Source organism: Talaromyces proteolyticus, assembly GCF_021365285.1.
Source record: "Talaromyces proteolyticus strain PMI_201 chromosome Unknown BGW36scaffold_7, whole genome shotgun sequence".
Taxonomy (NCBI): Eukaryota; Fungi; Ascomycota; class Eurotiomycetes; order Eurotiales; family Trichocomaceae; genus Talaromyces; species Talaromyces proteolyticus.
The window spans coordinates 755,708-776,200 of record NW_025764283.1 but is presented as its reverse complement, the minus strand read 5'-3'; the positions used below and the strand labels follow the sequence as shown (position 1 = coordinate 776,200).

Sequence of the window (20,493 nt, the reverse complement as noted above, 5' to 3'; positions counted from 1 at the left end):
TGGCGCTGCTCTTCTTCTTTTTCTTCTTCTTCGTCCTCTCTGCCATTTTTATGAAATGAGTCTTGCTCTACTCGATATTTCCGGCTGTTAAATTGAGTAGTATTTAGTTCTATCTGTCCACCATCTCGTTTTTGTTCTCAGCCGAGGCCTTGCATATTTATTTACCCTGCGTCTCCGAGAGCTACTGCAGAGGAGTCATGGCTACACAATTGGCTTCCCTCGTAGGCAGGCGCATTTTGAAAGAAAACGTGAAGAACAAGTTCGGACAAGAGGTATCTTGACCATATATACAACATGTAATATTTACAGGCTTATATTGAAATACTCTAGGATCCGTACTTCGAAGTAGTTCCTGCCTCACGTCTTGGGCGAGCATTCGGCAAAAAAACCCAAAGACGCCGCAAGGCTATTCCCCCGGGGCTTTCTCCTCAAGATGCCAAGATCCTCAACCGTGTCAAACGCCGAGCTTACCAGCTCGATTATAGTCTTTTCAATCTGTGCGGTATTCGATTTGGCTGGGGAAGCGTTATCGGAATAATACCATTGTGAGTAACACAATTCTGAGTTCAGGATGGAAGCTAATTGTCGATTTCTAGTGCTGGAGATGGTATGGACGCTGCGTTGGCCATGATGGTAGCCAGGGAATGCCAAAAGGTTGAAGGGGGGCTTCCATCGAGGATCTACTATCAGATGATGATAAACATTGCCATTGACTTTTTCATCGGCCTGGTCCCATTCATCGGCGATCTTGCAGATGCCATCTATAAATGCAACACTCGCAATGCGGTACTCCTGGAAAAGTTTCTCCGAGAGAAGTCGATCAAAGCTGAAAAGTTGCGTGCCAAGAGAGAACACCGCGCACCCCAGAGTGAACGCCTTGTGGATCTGAGCATTCCAGAAGAGTTCGACAGGTATGAAGATGGTGCTCTGCCGGATCCTCCTGGCTATACGGAAAATCCTGTATTGGAACCGATCCCACAAGGCGGCACGGATGATTCTCGCGGCCCTACTAGACCAGAACATACCCCTACAGTCGGCCCCAGTCGGAAGGAATCACGTCGGTCAGGAGGGCGCAAGAAGAAGCAAAAGCAGAGGGACCTTGAAGCTGGAGTTGTTGATGACCGACGTTAGATAGCGTGCATAGCGGCCTGTTCATGATCTGATTATATAGAGTAATGTCAGGTGCATTAAGTATTGGAAACCGTATTCATGTCATCCCGTGATCGTAAACAGGCGTAACAGATTCGTTCTGCATTGTCTTCGCGTTCTGCAGATAAAGTATCATGTTGGAGAGAAGCAGCGCACAGCGAACACCGTGTGTCGCCAATGGCACGACGTTCGGGTTGGAGCTTATTAACAGTGCGAACTACATTAGCCATCACTCCAGGATATTTTTCTCCTTGGGTCGCAATGTATTGATTCATAAGAGCATCTATCGAGAGATCACGCGTGGACAAATTCTCTGATGTCTGTTTATCGGGAATGACAATACCCTGTAACTCGGGCGTATACTTGACATAGAGGTCCAGCTCCGATTTATAGAGCTCTCGAAGCGGGAAGCAAAATTCTAGGCCCCATGGCGTAGGACCATCGCAGACCTGCCATGTCAGAGAGCCGCCACGGCCCTTGGCTACATTTGCAAGGGTCTTAGCAGCCAGACGACTATCAGAGTCTCCCCATACAACGCCCTCACAACCATATTTCTTGGCACATGTGACAACTAGCCGGATTAATAGAAGGTTGTCGATGTCCGTTCTCGCTGTGGCAGTAGATATTGATTGCCGGAAAGAGTCAAGTCGTTCTTTCTCTGACTTGCTTTCATCATCCACAAACCCGAAATCGCGGAGGGTTGTTTTGATGTCTTCATCGATGCTGAGGATACTGTGAAGAGGAACCAAGGAGTATTCGTGGCCAGGATAATTTTCATTCACAGCGTCGAAATTTGCCTTGACTGGGGGCACATCGGTAAATACACTAGAAGGGTCAATCACCAGTACGTGGAGATCGAATCCAGCGCGGCCAATAAATGTAGATGATTGACTATCTCGCAATTTGTGTAGGAAATGTAAGAGAGCAGACGACGAGGTACCGAGGGAGAGGGCAACGAGTAATTTTGTGGGCGGTAGATCTTTCTGTGGTCGGAATTTCGTCATGCTTCGGTGGATCTTTGCACCTGCATATTTGAGGAAACATGGCCTGGCGTATTCTATCAATACCTCGCCATGCTTTTCATTGCTGTGGAACATCCCACTTACTGGCATAGAGGACGGCCGCGTATTGTGGCTGACGCCTCGGCGTCCTTGCAGCTGACACAGCTGTTGACGAATTCCTTTGCTGGCATGTTTACAGAATCTGCAATCAGAAACCGGGTCAGATCATTGCATAGAGTCACAATAATGGGAGCAAGAGTGGAGAAAAAAAAGAGAAAAAGTGATACTTGCCCGCATACCTCGAAGCGGAAAGGTGCACACGGTGCACCGCGGACGTGCGGGAGAGTCGGTCATTGGCCCACCTGCTACGCAACCTCCCGGAGATGCCAGCTCGCTCGCCAGCATCAGCTCCGTTCTATTATTGAACAGCTCTGCTTAAGTTTAGCCTTTCTCCTTCTATAACTGCTCACAAGGGATGCGATAGATTATTTTATACCTTACTTCATCACACCTACGCCGCTGGATTCTTTAACTTAATAAATTTCTCGCTCAATCGCCCTCGGCGCAATTGCCAGTCATTATGAAGGGCTGGTTACAGACACTGGGCTTGTCTGCGCTATTGGCAAGCGGGGTCATTGCAAATGAAGTTGAAATAGTCAGTCTAGAGGACCTTTCTTCTACAAGCCCATTTACTAATTGCTCTCTTGAATGTCTTAGAAGCAAGATGACGCTCATCGACAAAAATGTGCCGGGATGTACAGCCAGAAATCCTGGGGCGGCGACGTAGAACCATTCATTCTCACCAAATTCAATAAACTCGAAGAAACAACGGAGGACTCCTTAGTCAGTTTGGTTGTTTTCGAATGGGGTGATGAGCACTTGATAGGCCGCTCAGTCTCTGCTGGCGACGTAAGTTGGATTGAAGGCGTTTAGGTTGATGACTAACAAGCAGACAGGGTGTAGCAACTGTATGCTACCAAGAAAACATCGATGCTGGACTGTGTACACAGGAGGAGCTGGGCTCCTTTATCCTCGCCGAAAACGCCACCGAGGCCTCGAAATCCCCAATTTTATCGAAAGCCATCAACCTCAAAGATCCTGCCGCAATAAACTATCCAGTGAAGAAGACCGGGTTTTACTGCGTCAGCACTTTTGCTTATTCAGAGCACGACTATACAGGTGTCGTCGAGTTCCGAAATGCGTACGGCGAACTGCCTGCCGCCCAGATTCCGAAATTGCCCTTCTATGGAGGACTTACAATCGTATATGCAGTTATTGGAATGTTAGTTTTCCCATTTACTTTATATGTATGGCTCTGACAATTTTAAGTTTTTGGGCTTTCCTTTACGTTCAAAATCGGCACGACATTCGTGAGTATGAGTATAATTTATTTCTGATATATTCTAATTGTTTGCAGTACCTGTTCAGAACTATATTACAGCTATTTTGATTTTCCTTGTCGTTGAGGAAGCAATGACATGGATATTCTACGGTATGTGTGAATTTGAATTCAATTATAGTAACAATCAAGAAAGCTAAGTGAGGCATCTAGACTACCAAAATCGCCACGGTTCCAATGCATGGACCAAGGTCATGATGATTATAGTTGCAGTGCTTAATGCAGCTCGAAACTCATTTTCATTCTTCCTTTTGCTTATCGTCTGTATGGGCTACGGTGTCGTCAAGCCATCATTAGGACGGACAATGATTTGGGTCAGAATCCTCGCGATCACCCATTTCGTGTTCGGCGTCATCTACTCTGTTGCAAGTTTGTCCATTGCTCCCGACAGTGCTGGGCCTTTGGTATTGCTAGTGATCCTGCCACTTGCAGCAACTCTGACAGCGTTCTATGTCTGGACCTTGAACTCGCTAAACATCACGATGAAAGACTTGATTGATCGTAGACAGAAGACCAAAGCGATGATGTACAAGAAACTTTGGTGGTGCATTCTTGGTAGTATTGTTGTTATTTTTGGCTTTTTCTTCATCAACTCTTTTGCTTTTGCTGGACGAAGCGCAGCAAACTTTGTGCCGGATCACTGGAAGAGCAGATGGTTTGTCTTGGATGGTTGGTTGAACATTGTCTATCTTTTTGACATTGGCTTCATCGCATACTTGTGGCGACCAACCGCAAACAATCGCCGATTCGCCATGAGTGACGAGGTAAAAACTTCCTGCTGTCTCATAGAACACCTTCACTAACAAGCTCCTAGCTCGCGCAAGATGATGACGGCTTCGAAATCCGCTCACTCGCAAACTCACTGGATGAAGAAGATGCAGTTGGTCTAGACGATGACTTCGAGAATCACGGCCACGAGAGAGAACTATCACCTGTCCCACCAAAACCCGTCCAACCAGCACCACAACACCGCGAATCCCTTGATGGCGAGACCATTTTCGCAGTCGGCGAAGAAGACGGCGACAAATTCAGTGATGACGATGACGACGACACATTCCGCAAATCGACCGAGGAGCGAAGAGGACTTACTGGAGGAAAGAGTACATAAAGTGGTGCCTCTTTGATTCTATTACCTCGCATATTTTATTTTGTCACGTAGCTAACAGTAGGGAATTTTCCTTGGCGCCGCTTCTTTTCTGTATAATTAGCAATTAAGGGTATTAGTGGCATCCTCAAAACAGTTTACATGTAATCGATTGATGTCGGTGGTAATAATATAGGAGTATATGCTACCCCTCGAGCCCAAAAAAGAAATAATCGGAAGAGTGCTTTCTCCAAGCACGATAACGAAGTCACGTGGAGATAACGTTTCTCCGACTTGGGGACTCTGATTTAGCTTGGTGGTGATTAACGAAGACTTTGCTTCAGTTTACCTTCACTTTGGAAATAGCTACTTATATGAAAAGGAAGAAATGCAAGCGGCGAGATTCGCACTCGCGTCCCAGAGGGCCTCGGTTGTAATCATGATTATGTGATCATGTACACAAGCACTGGGCCTTATACACCCGGCCACAATTGCGGTCATATTGACTTACACTGCGGTTTCCATATCTAGGACATCCTAAACGCAGCTATTATGGTCAATTGTTGGTGGAGGAGCACCGTCATAACCCGCCATCTTCCTGGTCGTCCTCAATCACTTGAGACTTCTCTCTTTCTGTTTTCAAGTTACACCCGTGGTTTGATTTGACTCTACTGAATTTTTCATCTTGATGAATTGCAGCATTAGTATAAGGATGAATATTCTATTCAGTCTAATGAGGAACTTTTGGGTGTGGAATATTCAATATTATAATTTACATGTCTATTTTTTAATATTGAGTGATCGTGCATGTAATATGTAATTGGTTCCGCCACTGCAGCCCCGCCACGGCACAGTGAGTTCTCAATTAATCTCGGAGTGTTCTAAATAATCTTCAAACTACCACACACACATCTTTTCTTATTCTTCGGCAAACTCCCACTTGCGGGGCCTGGAAAAGAGAGATTGAAAGCAAACTAGCTGAATCAAGTCATTCGCAAAACCATTGACTGCTACAGGGCTTTCTACCCACTGACGGCATTGTCACGCGACGTAACTACCTGTCTGTATGCGCATAAGCCAGAGCAAGAACATTATGTGCAAATGATCGAGCCAATACACCAGATATCAAATGGAAAATCGACAACAAAAACAACCCTCCGACAAAAAACAACCCTCCGACAATGACACCACAGAAACGAGACATACAAGTATAACAACAAACCAAAACTCATACCTCGTCATCTCTTCCACGAACACCAATTCAGACGAGAAACCACCAACATGAAAGACACGATCACTGACATCTCCAGTGACGCGGCAGGCGGCGTTAGAGGAGACCCGTGCATCCTCTCATCCAAACTTATCCACCAATGTCGCCTATTACTCGCCGAACTCGACGTCTTCCAATCCGCAATCGCCTCGCGGTTCCGCAAACATCAGCAACAGCGACATCTCTCCGAAACGCGGACACTGAGGACAAATGTCTCCTCAGAGCTGAGAAAACTAGAAAAACTAGCTGCTGAAGCCAACACTATACAAGCAAGGAAACGCGCGTGTGTTGGAGAGAAGGGAGAGGAGGAAGGGGACGAATATGTGGAATTAAGTATGGAAGAAAGCCGGATTTTCCATGCACTTCGCTCGTCGAATCTGCCGTTTTACTACACGCTGTGGACGATTGCGAAACAGCATTGCAGAGGCGTGGTAGGATTCTCAAAGCGGTTTTACTGGGAAAGGGATAAGAGGCCAATGCATGAGAGAGAGAAGGAGGCAGTGGACGTTGATGGGAAGATGACGAAACGGAAGCTCGTCAATGAGGATAAAAAGAAGAGTGTGTTTGTGGACGTCGTGCATCAAGATGGAGAGGAATGGGTGAAGATCTCGACAATTACGGAAAATCGGCTTGTTATGGAAATGGCTGAGAAAGGGTGGGGGATGGATAGTGATGAGGAGGAGGGGGATGGTTCTTACGATTCACAGCAACGAACTGTTCTACGAAATAATGACTCTGAAGAAGATGACGATGATGATCAGATTGAATTAATTAAGGTGGCTAGTGATATAGTCAAGGCAGCACAGGCTTGTCGTGTGAGATACAAGAATCCACGTGTGCGTATCATCCTCTCGAGGCTTGAAGAAGGTAAGGTCCCTGAAATCGACCATGTCCTGGGGATAGTGCGAAGCTATGGCGTGACAGTGGAATTTGGTACGAACATACCCGACATCCTCAGCGACGAGGCGTTAGGTGACCGTGATCCAAATTCAATATCTGAGGATGATCTGCCACTCTCAACTTTGCTCCCAAACCCATTTGAGAAATTCACCTCTGTTGTTAATGTTGACTGCACTATTCTCCTCGCTGTGGTGTCGGACCTTTCTCATATACAACAAATCGAACCATCTCCCAGTCACCACGACGTCATTCGAAGGCAGATCGAGGTGGAAGAGGAAATATCTCTACTCACGGCAGAGCTATGGCCTGCAATGGCCGGTCATCATATTGTCTGCACAAAGGAAGCAGTGAATAGAATGAGAGAGATTGTTGATAGCGTTGGCACCGACACTGAGAAGAAGAGAGCTACTATTTTCCTGGGTGAAGGCGAATTTCAAGGACTTAGTAGAGAGGAACTTGTTGACCAGTTCCAAAAACTTTCAGATCATGCCGTTCCAAGAGAGTGGGCACTTCCCATAAAACCCGTGGAAGCTGGCAAGGAGATAGATGATGCTCGACAACAAAACAGATTACCACCTGTTGCTAGCCAAGTCATGGAAATTTTGAGTGACATCAATCGCAGCGTCTTCTTTTATGGCTGGGTTAGAAATATCGTCACAATAACGAGCAACAAGACCGTTGTCAAACAGATCGAAAACGTGATAGAAAGGAACCGAGGCGATGACAATAATCTGGAGGGCCCGATGGTTTGGATATGTGACACGGCTAGAAGTTTGATTGGCAAGGAAAGAAATCGAAAGCCATAAAACGTATTTGTTATCGTATTGTTACCGTATAGTGATAGAGATGTCCCTGGTGTGCATAAAAAGTAGCTAGGTTAGCGTGTAGAGATGCCGATAAATACATCGTAAGGTGATTTATTTGTCAGAAGGTTTGATTCCCTCATCAGGAAGCCAGAAAAAAATATCTTTATCCGCAGTTGCAAGCATGTTGTATCTGGGATTTAGCTCGATAATAGCGTTGCGACCTTTCGAGGGTATTTTGCCCATGGGTTGCAGGTAAGATCCTGAATCTGGAGTTTGGTGAGTGTCCCAAACAAGGACCTCGTTCTGTTCACCAGCCCCTCCAAGTACATATCGTCCATCCTGCGTAAAGCAAGCGTCGCCTTGGCCGAGTGGCCTTCCAGAACTGGAAACAGGAGCTGCTCTTCCGCTAGATCCCTTTCTACCCACTAAAAAGGCGTTCACATTTCCCTCAAATGCGTCTAGAACGAAATGTCCATGGTAATCAGTGCCAACGAGGAGACTTTTGCCATCGTTGGAAAACTCCAAGCGTGACCACAGCCTTCCTCGTGTCGACGGTGTGTATCGTTCTTCGTGGGGGGCCATATCGAATGTTGCAAAGGGAGCTCGGTCGTAATTACGAAAGTCGTACAGCAACACCGAAGATGTTGACTGAGAAGCAACAGCGATGACGCTTGCCGACGGGTCAAAAGCAACGAGATACGGTGTTGCCAATTGCAGCTTTCCCTGCACATTTCGGGATTTGAGATCCCAAAGTGAAATTGTATTATCCTTTGAGCTGGACACAAAAGCATCGCCACCGGGGGATAACGACAGCGATGTCACCTTGTCCGTGTGCCCAGTAAAATACCGAAGATAGCTCTCTTGGTGCAAATCTAGAAGACGAAGAGAATCTATATACAGTCAGCACCTACAGTACTCTGTCTCTACTTGCTATAGTGGCTATACCGTCTACTTTGGTGCTTGCGTGGAGTATCTGGCGCGAATGATGGGTGAAACGGGCTAGATGGACTCCATATTTCTTGCTGGGAACCACTTTCGTATTCTTGCCCTCAATGACGTCGAAAACTTGAATTGTCTCGTCTTCGCACGCCGCTACTACATATTCTCCTTTGTCGTCAAAGTCGAGGGAAGTAATGTGTGCATTGTCACGCTTGGAAAGTTTGAAGCGCTAGATGGATTCCAGGGTATGAGCACGCAGGCTAGTAACCCTCTGAAAGGAGCAGGCTCACCTTTGATGAACGGTATGTGAGAATGGTATCAGATACTTTCTGGGATGGTTGAGGAGTCGCCGAGCGAGGTACAGGAGGCGGTCCCAAAGGAGTGCCAACCTGGGGTGTGTCGGAGGCTGGCATGGTAGCTTTTTGGTCCTGCAGTTCTTGCTGTGTAACGTCCGCCATTGCTGAGAAAGGTTGGTGAGGAGCACTATCAATGGGTCGTCTGAGATGCGAGATTCTCTTATAGAGCAGCTGTGACACCAACCACCAGCTCCATTGGGTCTGTCAAGCTGAAAGGTGTCGGTGGTAAAGAAAAGGCACCGCGACAGGAACAAACAAAGATCAATCAGGCTGCAGGCGGCGGTTGGCGGCAGAATGAGTTAGCCCGCCACGACTGCCCGCGGAACTCTCAGGTAGCGAGCCGGTTGGCTGGCTCGACAAATCGGGGAATGACGGCGGGTATTTGACTGCTGCGTCTTGATCAGCCTGAACTGCCGGGATCGGATTCGTGAGCCGTTGTTAACAACGTATCCCAATCTCTTAGACCCTGGCGTTTGCTATTTGCTTTTCTTCCTTTCTTTGTTCGTACGCCTCCGTGCTCGATTCTTGGCTGATCTCGCCCACGTCGACTTTCTTGTGCTGCAGCGTCGAACCTCCCCTATCAGTCCGTCGCCTATACAATAATTTCACGTAAAGTTGTCTGCAGCCGACGCTGACTAGGCCTCGGCCTTTGTCGCAACCATGTCTACGACCACTGGGTATGCTTTTTTTGTTCAGGATAGAAATGGGAAATGGATGATCAAGTGCTGATTTATCGCTTAAAATTAGAGCGTTCATCGCCGGAGGTATTGCCGCCTGCGGAGCGGTTACAGTCACCCACAGTTTCGAGACCGTGAAGATCCGGTTCGTTTTTCAGGATGCACGGCATAGAGCATGCGCTGATCCACTCCTTCAAGGTTACAATTACAAGGAGAACTACAGTCTAGCGCCGTTAAGAAGTACAAGGGTGTTCTCCATGGCATCAAGGTCATTTTGCAGAATGAGGGTCCTAAAGGCCTGTTCCGCGGTATTGGCTCTGCTGTATGTCTCTTTCTTGCAGCATAACATTTCTTGCACCGTGATGCTTTCTTAAGATGACTAAAATCTCTTTGTCATAGTACATTTACCAAATTCTCCTGAATGGCTGCCGTCTCGGATTCTACGAACCCACCCGCACCGGTCTCACAAAAGCCCTATACGGCGATCCTAACATTCAGTCACTCGGAATCAACGTCTTTAGTGGTGCAAGCTCCGGCATTTTAGGTGCTGCAGCCGGGTCCCCGTTCTTCTTAGTGAAAACTCGATTGCAGTCATACTCTCCGTTCCTTCCAGTTGGAACCCAACATCAATATAAGAACGCATACGATGGGTTGCGACAAATTCATCGGAACGAGGGCATCAAAGGCCTTTACCGCGGCGTGGGCGCAGCAATGGTGCGGACTGGCTTTGGAAGCTCCGTTCAGCTTCCCACGTACTTCTTGGCTAAGAGGCGCCTGAAAAAACACTTGGGTATGGAAGAAGGTCCGGCTTTGCATCTGGCCAGCAGTACAGCATCTGGTTTCGTTGTGTGCTGTGTCATGCACCCGCCTGGTAAGCGGCTTTCACTGATTATTTATCGAAGCTGCTCGCTGATCAAGTTATAGACACGATCATGTCCCGCATGTACAACCAAACCGGTAATCTTTATAAGGGTGTTTGGGACTGCCTGTACAAAACTATTTCCACAGAGGGCCTTCTCGCTATTTATAAAGGGTATTTTGCTCATCTTGCTCGTATCTTACCTCATACGGTAGGTTTTACCTCTTTCTCATCTACTTTTAACATCTACTTTAAGAAAGGAATGCCAATGCTAACCTGACCATTGCAGATCTTGACTCTCAGTCTTGCGGAACAAACTAACAAACTTGTTCGCCGGCTCGAGGACCGCGTCTTGCCGGACTCACTACGAGCAAAACTATGATGCATGAAACAAAAAGCGAGGCCCCACTGCTCTGATACCAAGAGTAAATATCCCATTTCTTGCGAGTTTTTTTTGTCCTATTACATGACGGTCCAGTGGGAATTTCTTTTGTAAATAATACACCAGTGTCTATCTATAGAGAAACTTGCGTTAGAGAGTTTTGCACCGTCCGCCCTAAGACCGTGCTAACCAGGCTCAGACATTCGATGTCGCTCAATCGATATCATTATGTCTGTATGTGTTTATCATGTAAAATGAAAAATCTATTTAATCTGAATTGTAGAGTGTACGTATGGCCTGCCGTAATCTCCTGTGCGACGTTATGTCTGAGGGGCCAAATTCGATTGCCAGATCCACAGTAATGGCACGGCCGTGAGAAGCATACCTACCCCTCATTGATAGCTTCACTTGGCCAATCCAAAACAATCCAGTCGAGTCCCCCTTTCCAAAACAGCAAGGTGACCAGGCGGGCAGGCAAGCAAGGGCAAGGGACTGGAGATTCAACAGCTCTCCCACCAACCCAACACTGCCTTTCAGCCACACAAGTCTTCATTATCCAATATAACCCTTTCGGACTCGGCACATTCCTTGTACTGCCGTCTAGTTACCAGGCTTTTTTGATAGTAAGAGGGTAGTAGGAATTGGGACAAAAATGTGGAATGATCGAGGAATTCACATCTTGACAACTCTAATTAATTTCGAAATGTCGATCCTAGTTTGTCGTCTCCTGGCGAGTAAAAAGTATGTATGCTTTAATGTATTGATCAGAGCAATCAAACATGCACGCTCATTCACATACGCCCGTTCAACGACTCCATGAGCTGGTGGCAAGCAATGTTCTTTTCTCCTAGCAACAGCCATTTTTGTCTCTATCCAAGTAGCTTCCATGCTGTAGAGCTGATTGAGAGAGTTTTGGGTGACACTGACTATGTATCAATTCGGCTAATATTTCGTCCATTGATACCCTATTGCCATGAAAATCCAATATATCGACGCGTCGACCTATCAAACGCCGAGTTTCAATCTGATAACGCCAGGAGAGAGCGCAACCAAACCTAACAGAGGCATCCGGACTCGGAAGAGCTCGGCTAGGGTGGTCTTACTTTCTTGTGATTGACCGTGACTCAGCTTCTTGCTAGTCTCAGCTCCGTAAATCCGCTTGTTGTGGGCAGGCGTCTGTGGCCGCAGGACAAGCAAGGCTGGACGCGACGCGGTTCTTGTGGTCTCATTGGCTGCAGTCAATATTTCTGACCCCACATGACGTGAAGAAGGCACGCCAAGTCACGTGACACGTGACTTAGTGCCTCGCGCCTGCCTCGCGCATGCAAGTATTTCTGCGAGCTGTCGCCCATCTCAAGAACCTCTTCCCTCCCCCATCCCTCTCCGCCAGCTCAACCTTTGCCTGTCTGCGACTTGTTGTGCTCAATCACTCGTGTCTATACTCATTGCATTCTCCTCTTATCCATAATGACCACCCAACTCACTCCCTCCAAGCAGGTACGGAGTACCATCACGTCGTTCTACCTGGACGCGTCCAGATGCTAACCCGTTATTTTATTACAGGCTGCCACCTCTCTCGAGCAGTTCAAGATGAGCGACTCGCCAGTCAAGAAGCTAAACTTCGCACCGGCTGACAAGGAGAACACCGCTACTCCCCTCGACGCGTCCGTTGTCGAGCAGACCAAGCCTGCCATGGAGAAGCCTGCCGTGCAGGAAGCTCCCAAGGTAGCTTCTGGTATCAAGGAGACCGAGGCCCACGAGCCTCTCCTCCAGGAGAATCCTCACCGATTCGTCCTCTTCCCCATCAAGTATCACGAGGTGAGTGCCAATGTCGACGCGTCGCGCGTAAAGTGGTTTCTGCGCGTTGAATCGCAGTGAAACTGACGTGTTTGTTATAGATCTGGCAGATGTACAAGAAGGCCGAAGCCTCCTTCTGGACCGCCGAAGAAATTGATCTCTCGAAGGATTTGCACGACTGGAACAACCGTCTCAATGATGACGAGCGTTACTTTATCTCCCACGTCTTGGCTTTCTTTGCCGCGTCTGACGGCATCGTGAATGAAAACCTGGTTGAGCGCTTCAGCGGCGAGGTTCAGATTCCTGAAGCTCGCTGCTTCTATGGATTCCAGATCATGATGGAGAACATTCACTCCGAGACATACTCTTTGCTCATTGACACCTACATCAACGAGCCCAAGCAACGTACCTACCTGTTTGATGCTATTGATAACAGTGAGTTGATTGATGAATGCTGCTATTTGGGGTGGTTAAACTGATGGATATAGTTCCTTGCATTCGCAAGAAGGCTGACTGGGCTCTTCGCTGGATCTCCGACAGAGAATCCACATTCGCTCAGCGACTGGTTGCATTCGCTGCTGTTGAGGGTATTTTCTTCTCTGGCTCATTTGCGTCCATCTTCTGGCTGAAGAAGCGCGGCTTGATGCCTGGTCTTACTTTCTCCAACGAGTTAATTTCCCGTGACGAGGGTCTTCACACTGACTTTGCCTGCTTGCTCTTCTCTCACCTCAACGTTCGCCCAAGCCCTCAGGTGGTTGAGAATATCATTATCGATGCTGTTTCAATCGAGCAGGAGTTTCTGACGGACGCGCTTCCTTGCGCCCTGCTCGGCATGAACTCTAAGCTAATGTGCCAGTATATCGAGTTTGTTGCCGACCGTTTACTCGTTGCTCTCGGCAACAAGAAGTACTACAACTCCACCAACCCCTTTGACTTCATGGAGAACATTTCCCTTGCTGGCAAGACCAACTTCTTCGAGAAGCGTGTTGGTGACTACCAAAAGGCTGGTGTCATGAACAGCACCAAGAAAGACAAGGAAGCCGAAAAGAAAGAAGACAATGCTGGCGGTCTTAGCTTCGATGAAGACTTTTAGACCTGAAGCACTCTTTCTTGAAATTTTCTTACGGATATCAGCGGGCTGTACATGGCGTTGTCTCATTTTCTTTGTAAACGATTTGCTTTGCTTTTCTTATGTCATACCTCGATGAGCTCAATACACGGGTCCGGCGGCGTTAGTTAGGATTTTGTCTTGCATTTTATTATATGCCCGGTGGTTCTTGTGTGACTGTAATTAGCATTAATCCCAATGTGGATTTGGATATGTGAACCACGTGGACCATGTAGGGAATATCAATTGATAGTATATTACATCTATATACAGACATATTCGAAACCTCCACTCTTTTACTCTGTTTAATTAATTCTACCACGTCATGTCAAATCCCCCAGCCATCGGCCATTCTCTTCTCAGTGGGACTTGCTCCATTCATTATCCATCAATTGATGTGTTGAGCACATTCTGTGACTAGCACGGCGGACACGTGATTGCGACCTGACACACCGGTTTGAGTTAGCATCGTTCACACGCGTGGGAGATTGACTTGGTTGGTGAGCTGTGCTTCCGGCGCGTCGCATGGCTATGCACTATTATGAGCAGTCGCCAAAACTAACCACCCTGTCAACAGTCCGCGAGACGCTTGGCCATGCGGGAACTGTTCACGGGCAGGGGCAGAAACAAGTTCTAACATCCGAGTAGAAAGTCTTCATTTTACCTGTGTTACGGAATCTAATACCAGGAAAGACGTCGGTACGACACACGTCGCTAATATCATATGCCTAATTGATAAGCGTTTGACAACTGCCGACGAAAAGGAACTCCTACTGCCGGATTAGTTAACAGGCTAGCACATTATTATCTCAGCTCTAATTATCAAATATCTTCTTGAAATAAAAACGGAGTATTATGATGAGTACATGTTCCCTCTACATTCACCAGCCCTCTCAAAGGTTCAAACATGCGAGCCCATTCCTCAGATAACATCCAGTTTTCATATTGATATATCGCAGCGTCGAACTCTGGGTCTAGAAATAGCTCTCCTGATACCGTTGTATGCACAAACTCTTTGTTGGTTGGCCACTGAAATCGGATACATTGTATGTACAAGTGGGCGGAGTGTCGAATATCCTGGTCTGCTAAATCTGCGCAAGAACGAATCGTCAAGTAATCCCTCAATCTCGGCCAAGGGAGAAAATCAATAGACAATGGATGAATAATTGAATTCTGGATTTCTGTCGGGCAAAGCCACCCTGGAATATCCTGATAGGTTTGTTGTACAGGATAGAGACGCCACTGACAATAGTCAGCTCACTAGCTATCGAGAGAGAGAAGGGGATAATAATGATGATTGTGATGAAGCCTTACACGTAATAATCGGTACATTATCATACAGAATGCTAGAAGAGAATGAGCATTCGTGGGCCGGACCTGATAAAAGAATGATCCCAATATTTGGATCACCCGATTTTTGCTGGTGGCTGGTCGAAATATATCTATCAACGATGGAGTTCGCGGCAGATGTGTTATCCTTGAAAAATCCATACTGGTTGCAAGGAGGATGTGCGAATTATATAGGACTGAAAAGGTGGAATGCTCCAAGCACACGGATTGTATTTTATGATCGACGCCACACCGGCAATCAACTCGAAATAGTCCAGGCTTTGGGATTGGTGCCGGAAGATCCTGGGTCAGCTGTGGTGTGTTCCACATTGATAGGCTCGTAGATTCTCTAAAGTTGGCAGCGGCACAAAAGATTTGCTGGACACTGGAAGACTCGTCTCCGTCGGTATGCAGCACAGCATTTAGAATTCGTAGCTGACTATATGCTGACTCCCATAAATATTGAAGATTCTTTAAAGGGGTTTTCGCAAGCTCTCCGTGTACATCCTGACGTGTTTCGCAATCTTGTCGTTTGCATGATAATTGTAATTCCCTGAGACCGCGCTCCTTCAGGCAACCTTCATTCTCCATAGTTGGACTTCGACTGTTTCGTTCAACCTTAGAAGGCATCAGTACAGTGAAATCAGATATTATTACAAGAGGACCTACGATGCGTATTTAAGTGCCGACGCGGGGTCACTAGTACGATAAACTAATCTTGAATCGTGACATTTTATGGGGACAGTCCCAAATGCGGGGTAGATACAAACTATTCCATTATTCCATTTAGTACTAAACCTAAAGATCTGCTAACGTTTCTACACCTTAAAGAAATTGTGAATAATTTTGAATATTCAATTTGGTGGTTCAACCATTAGTGCTCGCTCTTTGGGCTTAGAAAATTAATTTCAACTTTCTGTCGTTGGATCTAAGTAATAGTCTATAGAGTTTAATAGGCTACTGGGAGTGCAGAAGCCATTTTGATCCGTGCTTCTGAAACTACAAATGAAACAAATCGTATCATCTAGTTATATTGAAAGAAATAAAGGGGGGGTTCGCCCCACTACATGTAGGCTAGAAGGTCGATCGGATCTAATGTACCGAGATAGTAAACCGGAGCAGAGCCCACAGTGGTATTCCAGGAACGCATCGAACGTTAAACTCAATAGATCTTGAACCCACTAACATACTATATCCTAGAATTTGTAATCCATTATAAGCGAATTTGGATGCGGGACTATTTCTGTACATAAAAAGACATCCAAACCCAGACTATAGCTCTATGTACAACAGTAAACGTTTCGATGTCAACTCTGTGGGTATCTAAAAGAGATCTTCACTAATCAAATAGCACATATCACTCAAACAGGAGCTTCAGCTCCTCAATCCGATCCTTCCTGCGATCATCCTCCGTGCCATCGCCGCCAACGCGTAGACCAAGTGAACCCGCGATATTCATTTTGCGTTCCTGGACGCGGAGCATGCGGACTTCAATTGAATCCTTGACTACGAACCGCGTCACAGAAACCTCTCGCAACTGGCCCATACGATGAACACGATCGATGGCTTGCGCCTCGACCGCAAAACTCCACCACGGATCCATCATGAATACATTATTGGCTGTTGTTAGATTCAATCCCACGCCACCGGCGCGAAGGCTGATGAGAAGGATGTTGTGAGTAGCCGGTGGGTTGGTGGGTTTCTTTGAATCCTCGAGACTAGCGATGTCGTCTTCTAGGTTCATTTCCTCTTCGTAAATTTCTGTGCGGTTGAACTGGCGGAGGACTTCTGCTCGAGCCTTTTGGGGCATTGAGCCGTCGAGTCGCAGGAAGGAGATACCGGCTTTGCTGAGCTGGGGGCCGATTAGGTCTAGGAAGGATGTGAATTGAGAGAAGACCACAGATTTCGTGTTTCGGGGTAGTTTTAAGAGGTGTGTGATCAACGCATGTATCTTTGCAGACGTGTGGGCAGAAGGCGACAAGGGGTATATGCGTCGCAACGATATCTTTGGCGTAGGTTCTGAGGAAATCGGTGGTGTACTGCTGACAATATGGTTTTCGTCTGGAGTACTATTGGGTGAATGATGACGAATGACTTCGAAGATATCCTGCCGCGTAACTGGGGCGCGACAGGAGAAACACCGTGGGAGCTCGCCCTTGTCAGTTTGATGTCGAATGTAATTCTCAAGGCACTTTTTGCAGGCGCTGTGCCAGCAGCCTGTAACCGCTGGTTCTATCAGAGGCTCCTCCGAGCAGATGGGACATTCCCCACTGGTATCACTTTGAATCTGTCGCAAAGCATGCGTCGTAAAACGCGCCATGGAGCCTTGTTCTCCATTCGCGTTAACTGAATTGGTTGCTTTTGTAAATTTATTAATTAACTCCTGCAAATCCATATCATCTTGATATTCATTAAGAAAATCCGCTGTTGCTGCCGCATCTTCTTCTTCAGCAACTATTGCCTTATTTCTAGTAAGAATTGGATGACAACAGGTTTGACGAAGCCGCAAGATTTGAGCGAATATGGTAGAGTAAGATTTCAGCAGAGTGCCAGCTTCGATGTTATCGTTAAAGGTTCTTTTCGCTCGGCAATAGATCAAGTCATAAATCTCCCGCTCCTCCTGCGAAAGCTCAATCTCTTCAATCTTGACGGTCCGGGGAGGAAGAGGAACCAATGCTTCACCCTCAGGTGTTTTCATTGTCTTAGTTCGACGTAAGACAAGAGGTTCGAGGACCGTTTGCACAACATTCAATGCACGTATGTAGTCTTTCGATTCGAATGGCACTGTAATGAAGGTCTTCCAGAAAGAAAAATTGCTCCACGGCTCGACCTTTAGAAAGCGGACCAGACTGAAAAGATCCTCAAGCCGATTAACGATAGGCGTACCAGTCAATACCCATCGATGAATAGTTTTGAGTTCGTAACATGCTCGTGCAGACTTGGAGCGTCTGTTCTTAATCAAATGGGCTTCGTCAAGGATGATTCTGAAGAATTCGAGAGCAAAGAGCCCCATATGGTTACGAGCATATTGTGGTTGGGCAGCGTAATTTCGAAATTCCGACAGGACAACACCGTAGCTGGTTACAATCACATTTGGAGCATTAGCTCCGTTTTGTCTTGAACAAACTGTTCTGAGGTCCATCGTTCTATCTGTGCCATAATAAACGAACGTTTTCAGCGTTCCAGGTGCAGATGCTTTTTGGGCCTCGCTTTCCCATTGCGCAAGAAGGGATGTCGGTGCCACTACAAGAGTTGTATAAGGAGCCGGAGTGACACCGCTAGACGTGGTGGAAATATGCTGTGGTTCAATAGTCGCCGTATAATTATCTGGGGTTATTCTGTTCGTATGGACTAGACTCATCATTTCAATGGTTTTCCCCAGTCCCATTTCATCTGCTAAAATACCTCCCAGGCAATGTTGCTTCTGGACGGGGAAGTCCAAACTGAGCTCCCCAGAATAAGGATTCACGTAAAAGAAATCTTGTTGCTCAACACACGGTAGAACTTTATCATCCACATCTTTCAATGGCCACTTGTACTGTTCCCATAGAGGATGCATTGATGATTGCCTACCAGATGTCGTATCTCTTTCCTTGGCAAGCATCCAGTGCAAAGCTTGTTTTTGATATTTTCGAAGGTTCATGGCAAATGTCTCTGCAGGTTGAGCTTCAGGCGTATTGAAATCAAAAGACTGGGCTTTTTTGTAGAGAGTATCGAGATGATCTTCTTCCAATTCGGCAGACTCTTCATCTGGCGAGGAATCCTCCATTTCAGTAGCTTCCCTTGGTTTGTCTTTCTTCTTTTCATGGACTTCAGAGATCTCTGCGGCACGAAGCAGCCCATCTTTCTTATGCTTTGCGGTCGTTTCTGTGGTGGATGTTGGTAGAAGGCCAATTTCATCAAAAACCTTGATTAAAGCAATTTGACGTAGTCGTAGATCGCGCTCTTCCGTGCTCTCCTGCTGCTCAAAGAAAGTAATTGACCTATTATCGTCCATATTTCGAAACGTGTCTGGCCTGAAAGCTTCGTTTTTGATGTAACAGTGTAACTGAAGGTAGATAGTATCGTTAACTCTCACACGGTCGGGGGCATAGACACAGACACCCTCGAAATCACAAATCTTTTGATCAATCAGTGTTGAGACCCATTCGGCGGTTTCCTGGGGAAGGCGGCCGATCTCTTCACCTCGTAAATTCACAAACCGAGTCAAAACATCCACTTTCTGGTTCGGAAGCAGCCTTCCCCCTCGTCCTATTTTTGTTGTTCGAAGCTTCGACCTTTCTATTCTAACCTTTTGGTTGTGACAAATTACATTCAGTCCACTTCTTGTAGCCCAGCCGCCTACGCCGAACGCCCCAATGTATCTTTGGCGAGGCATATGTTTAAGAATCACCTCGGCTCCTTCAGGTGGCGACCATTCCGGAAGACCATGAGTGGATGCAATTTCTGGTGACAGGAGGATTCGAGCGTTGCTCTCAGCCCTATTTGAGGACTCCCCCGGTTCGATCTGGTCTGGCTGGTCCGGCTTCGACGGAGGAACTTGTGGAGGGTTTGCGGGTATTGTTTTATAGGATCCGTCAAAATACATATTGATTGCCCTTTCCATATTATCCCCCGCAGCCCGTCGAATTTGTGTAATCGTTGTAAGTGGAACGTCTCCTCCTACAACACTGGAGAAGAGAGCAGAGTCGAAACTGTCTACTGTCTGATTTTCGGACTGAGCGCGAATATCTGCTTGCCAGGTATCATCAATAGTCTCTATTAGACAAGTTTGAGATGGAAGTGGGCGAATCGTCTGCTCTGATTGCGGTTCCGTTTCTGCCTGTCCAACGGTTTCTGTACTATGATGCCCGTCAACAAATGATTCCAAAGCCATATATGGTTGGGTTTTCGGTTGGTGTGCCTGGTTAGACGCGTCTTGTACGATGTAGCTGCTCTGTTCGGACTTTTGAGATTGGGGGGTCTGTTCTTCATCTTCGACGAAGAAGCGGCGCTTTTTCGCGGGGCGTTCATCGTGTTCCGTTCTGTCCTCATTATGAGGAGTGATCCCATGCCCCATTATCTGCGACGTCAGAGGCATAGTGTGCTGAAATAAAATGCAGGGTTGTAAAGTTGGAATGGCAGATTTCAAGTTAATTTACCTGGTTTGGGGAGACGCGCCGGGAACGCGAGACCCGCAAGGCTGGATGGACTAACGTTATTTGGAGAAAGTGGGGAAAATCATCAACACTTTATACTTGGATGATCATTAAATACCTTTCTTTTATACTCATTGGAAATGCCTTACGTCTTCTATAGTTTCCATTTTCAAGGGAAATTATGCAGGGCCACGTGAATTGCTGGTACTGCATGCAGATGATCTTATAGGGTCACTGAATGCATTAATACTTCTTGGGCAACAGAACAAAAGCCGATTACAAAAGCGGAGGGGAATTAA

The 20,493-nt window shown here is 46.7% G+C and overlaps 9 protein-coding genes across 9 annotated transcripts; 5 read left to right on the top strand and 4 right to left on the bottom strand.

Annotated features, from left to right (window-relative positions):
* Positions 1–197: 197 nt before the first annotated feature.
* On the top strand, positions 198–1,131 carry BGW36DRAFT_297889 (uncharacterized protein; the record flags this gene model as incomplete). Its single annotated transcript, XM_046211388.1, has 3 exons — positions 198–272; positions 331–545; positions 597–1,131. 3 exons carry the CDS (start codon positions 198–200, stop codon positions 1,129–1,131), a joined length of 825 nt encoding a protein of 274 aa, XP_046071103.1.
* A 56-nt stretch (positions 1,132–1,187) lies between these two features.
* BGW36DRAFT_297951 (uncharacterized protein) lies at positions 1,188–2,341 on the bottom strand (the record flags this gene model as incomplete). The annotated part of the gene is made up of 2 exons (XM_046211394.1): positions 1,188–2,196; positions 2,256–2,341. 2 exons carry the CDS (start codon positions 2,339–2,341, stop codon positions 1,188–1,190), a joined length of 1,095 nt encoding a protein of 364 aa, XP_046071102.1.
* A 113-nt stretch (positions 2,342–2,454) lies between these two features.
* On the top strand, positions 2,455–4,846 carry BGW36DRAFT_380368 (putative integral membrane protein). The gene is made up of 7 exons (XM_046216326.1): positions 2,455–2,805; positions 2,868–3,059; positions 3,107–3,432; positions 3,480–3,520; positions 3,568–3,642; positions 3,703–4,313; positions 4,364–4,846. The coding sequence occupies exons 1-7, from the start codon at positions 2,731–2,733 to the stop codon at positions 4,655–4,657; spliced, it is 1,614 nt and encodes a 537-aa protein (XP_046071101.1). The 5' UTR covers positions 2,455–2,730; the 3' UTR covers positions 4,658–4,846.
* A 1,068-nt stretch (positions 4,847–5,914) lies between these two features.
* On the top strand, positions 5,915–7,609 carry BGW36DRAFT_428181 (uncharacterized protein; the record flags this gene model as incomplete). The annotated part of the gene is made up of 1 exon (XM_046220516.1): positions 5,915–7,609. The coding sequence occupies one exon, from the start codon at positions 5,915–5,917 to the stop codon at positions 7,607–7,609; it is 1,695 nt and encodes a 564-aa protein (XP_046071100.1).
* Positions 7,610–7,720: 111 nt separating this feature from the next.
* Positions 7,721–9,006, bottom strand: BGW36DRAFT_428180 (WD repeat protein; the record flags this gene model as incomplete). The annotated part of the gene is made up of 3 exons (XM_046220515.1): positions 7,721–8,499; positions 8,555–8,777; positions 8,839–9,006. The coding sequence occupies 3 exons, from the start codon at positions 9,004–9,006 to the stop codon at positions 7,721–7,723; spliced, it is 1,170 nt and encodes a 389-aa protein (XP_046071099.1).
* Positions 9,007–9,277: 271 nt separating this feature from the next.
* On the top strand, positions 9,278–10,925 carry BGW36DRAFT_182464 (putative mitochondrial oxaloacetate transporter). Its single transcript, XM_046209729.1, has 6 exons — positions 9,278–9,581; positions 9,652–9,726; positions 9,780–9,903; positions 9,981–10,452; positions 10,506–10,651; positions 10,730–10,925. The coding sequence occupies exons 1-6, from the start codon at positions 9,565–9,567 to the stop codon at positions 10,820–10,822; spliced, it is 927 nt and encodes a 308-aa protein (XP_046071098.1). The 5' UTR covers positions 9,278–9,564; the 3' UTR covers positions 10,823–10,925.
* A 1,249-nt stretch (positions 10,926–12,174) lies between these two features.
* BGW36DRAFT_462080 (putative ribonucleotide reductase small subunit RnrA) lies at positions 12,175–14,018 on the top strand. Its single transcript, XM_046222153.1, has 4 exons — positions 12,175–12,319; positions 12,386–12,640; positions 12,721–13,054; positions 13,108–14,018. The coding sequence occupies exons 1-4, from the start codon at positions 12,290–12,292 to the stop codon at positions 13,710–13,712; spliced, it is 1,224 nt and encodes a 407-aa protein (XP_046071097.1). The 5' UTR covers positions 12,175–12,289; the 3' UTR covers positions 13,713–14,018.
* A 521-nt stretch (positions 14,019–14,539) lies between these two features.
* On the bottom strand, positions 14,540–15,710 carry BGW36DRAFT_380357 (uncharacterized protein). Its single transcript, XM_046216325.1, has 2 exons — positions 15,042–15,710; positions 14,540–14,969 (listed from the first exon to the last, which is right to left on the bottom strand). The coding sequence occupies exons 1-2, from the start codon at positions 15,684–15,686 to the stop codon at positions 14,550–14,552; spliced, it is 1,065 nt and encodes a 354-aa protein (XP_046071096.1). The 5' UTR covers positions 15,687–15,710; the 3' UTR covers positions 14,540–14,549.
* A 527-nt stretch (positions 15,711–16,237) lies between these two features.
* On the bottom strand, positions 16,238–20,167 carry BGW36DRAFT_380355 (putative DNA excision repair protein). The gene has a single exon (XM_046216324.1). The coding sequence runs from the start codon at positions 20,134–20,136 to the stop codon at positions 16,414–16,416; it is 3,723 nt and encodes a 1,240-aa protein (XP_046071095.1). The 5' UTR covers positions 20,137–20,167; the 3' UTR covers positions 16,238–16,413.
* Positions 20,168–20,493: the final 326 nt, after the last annotated feature.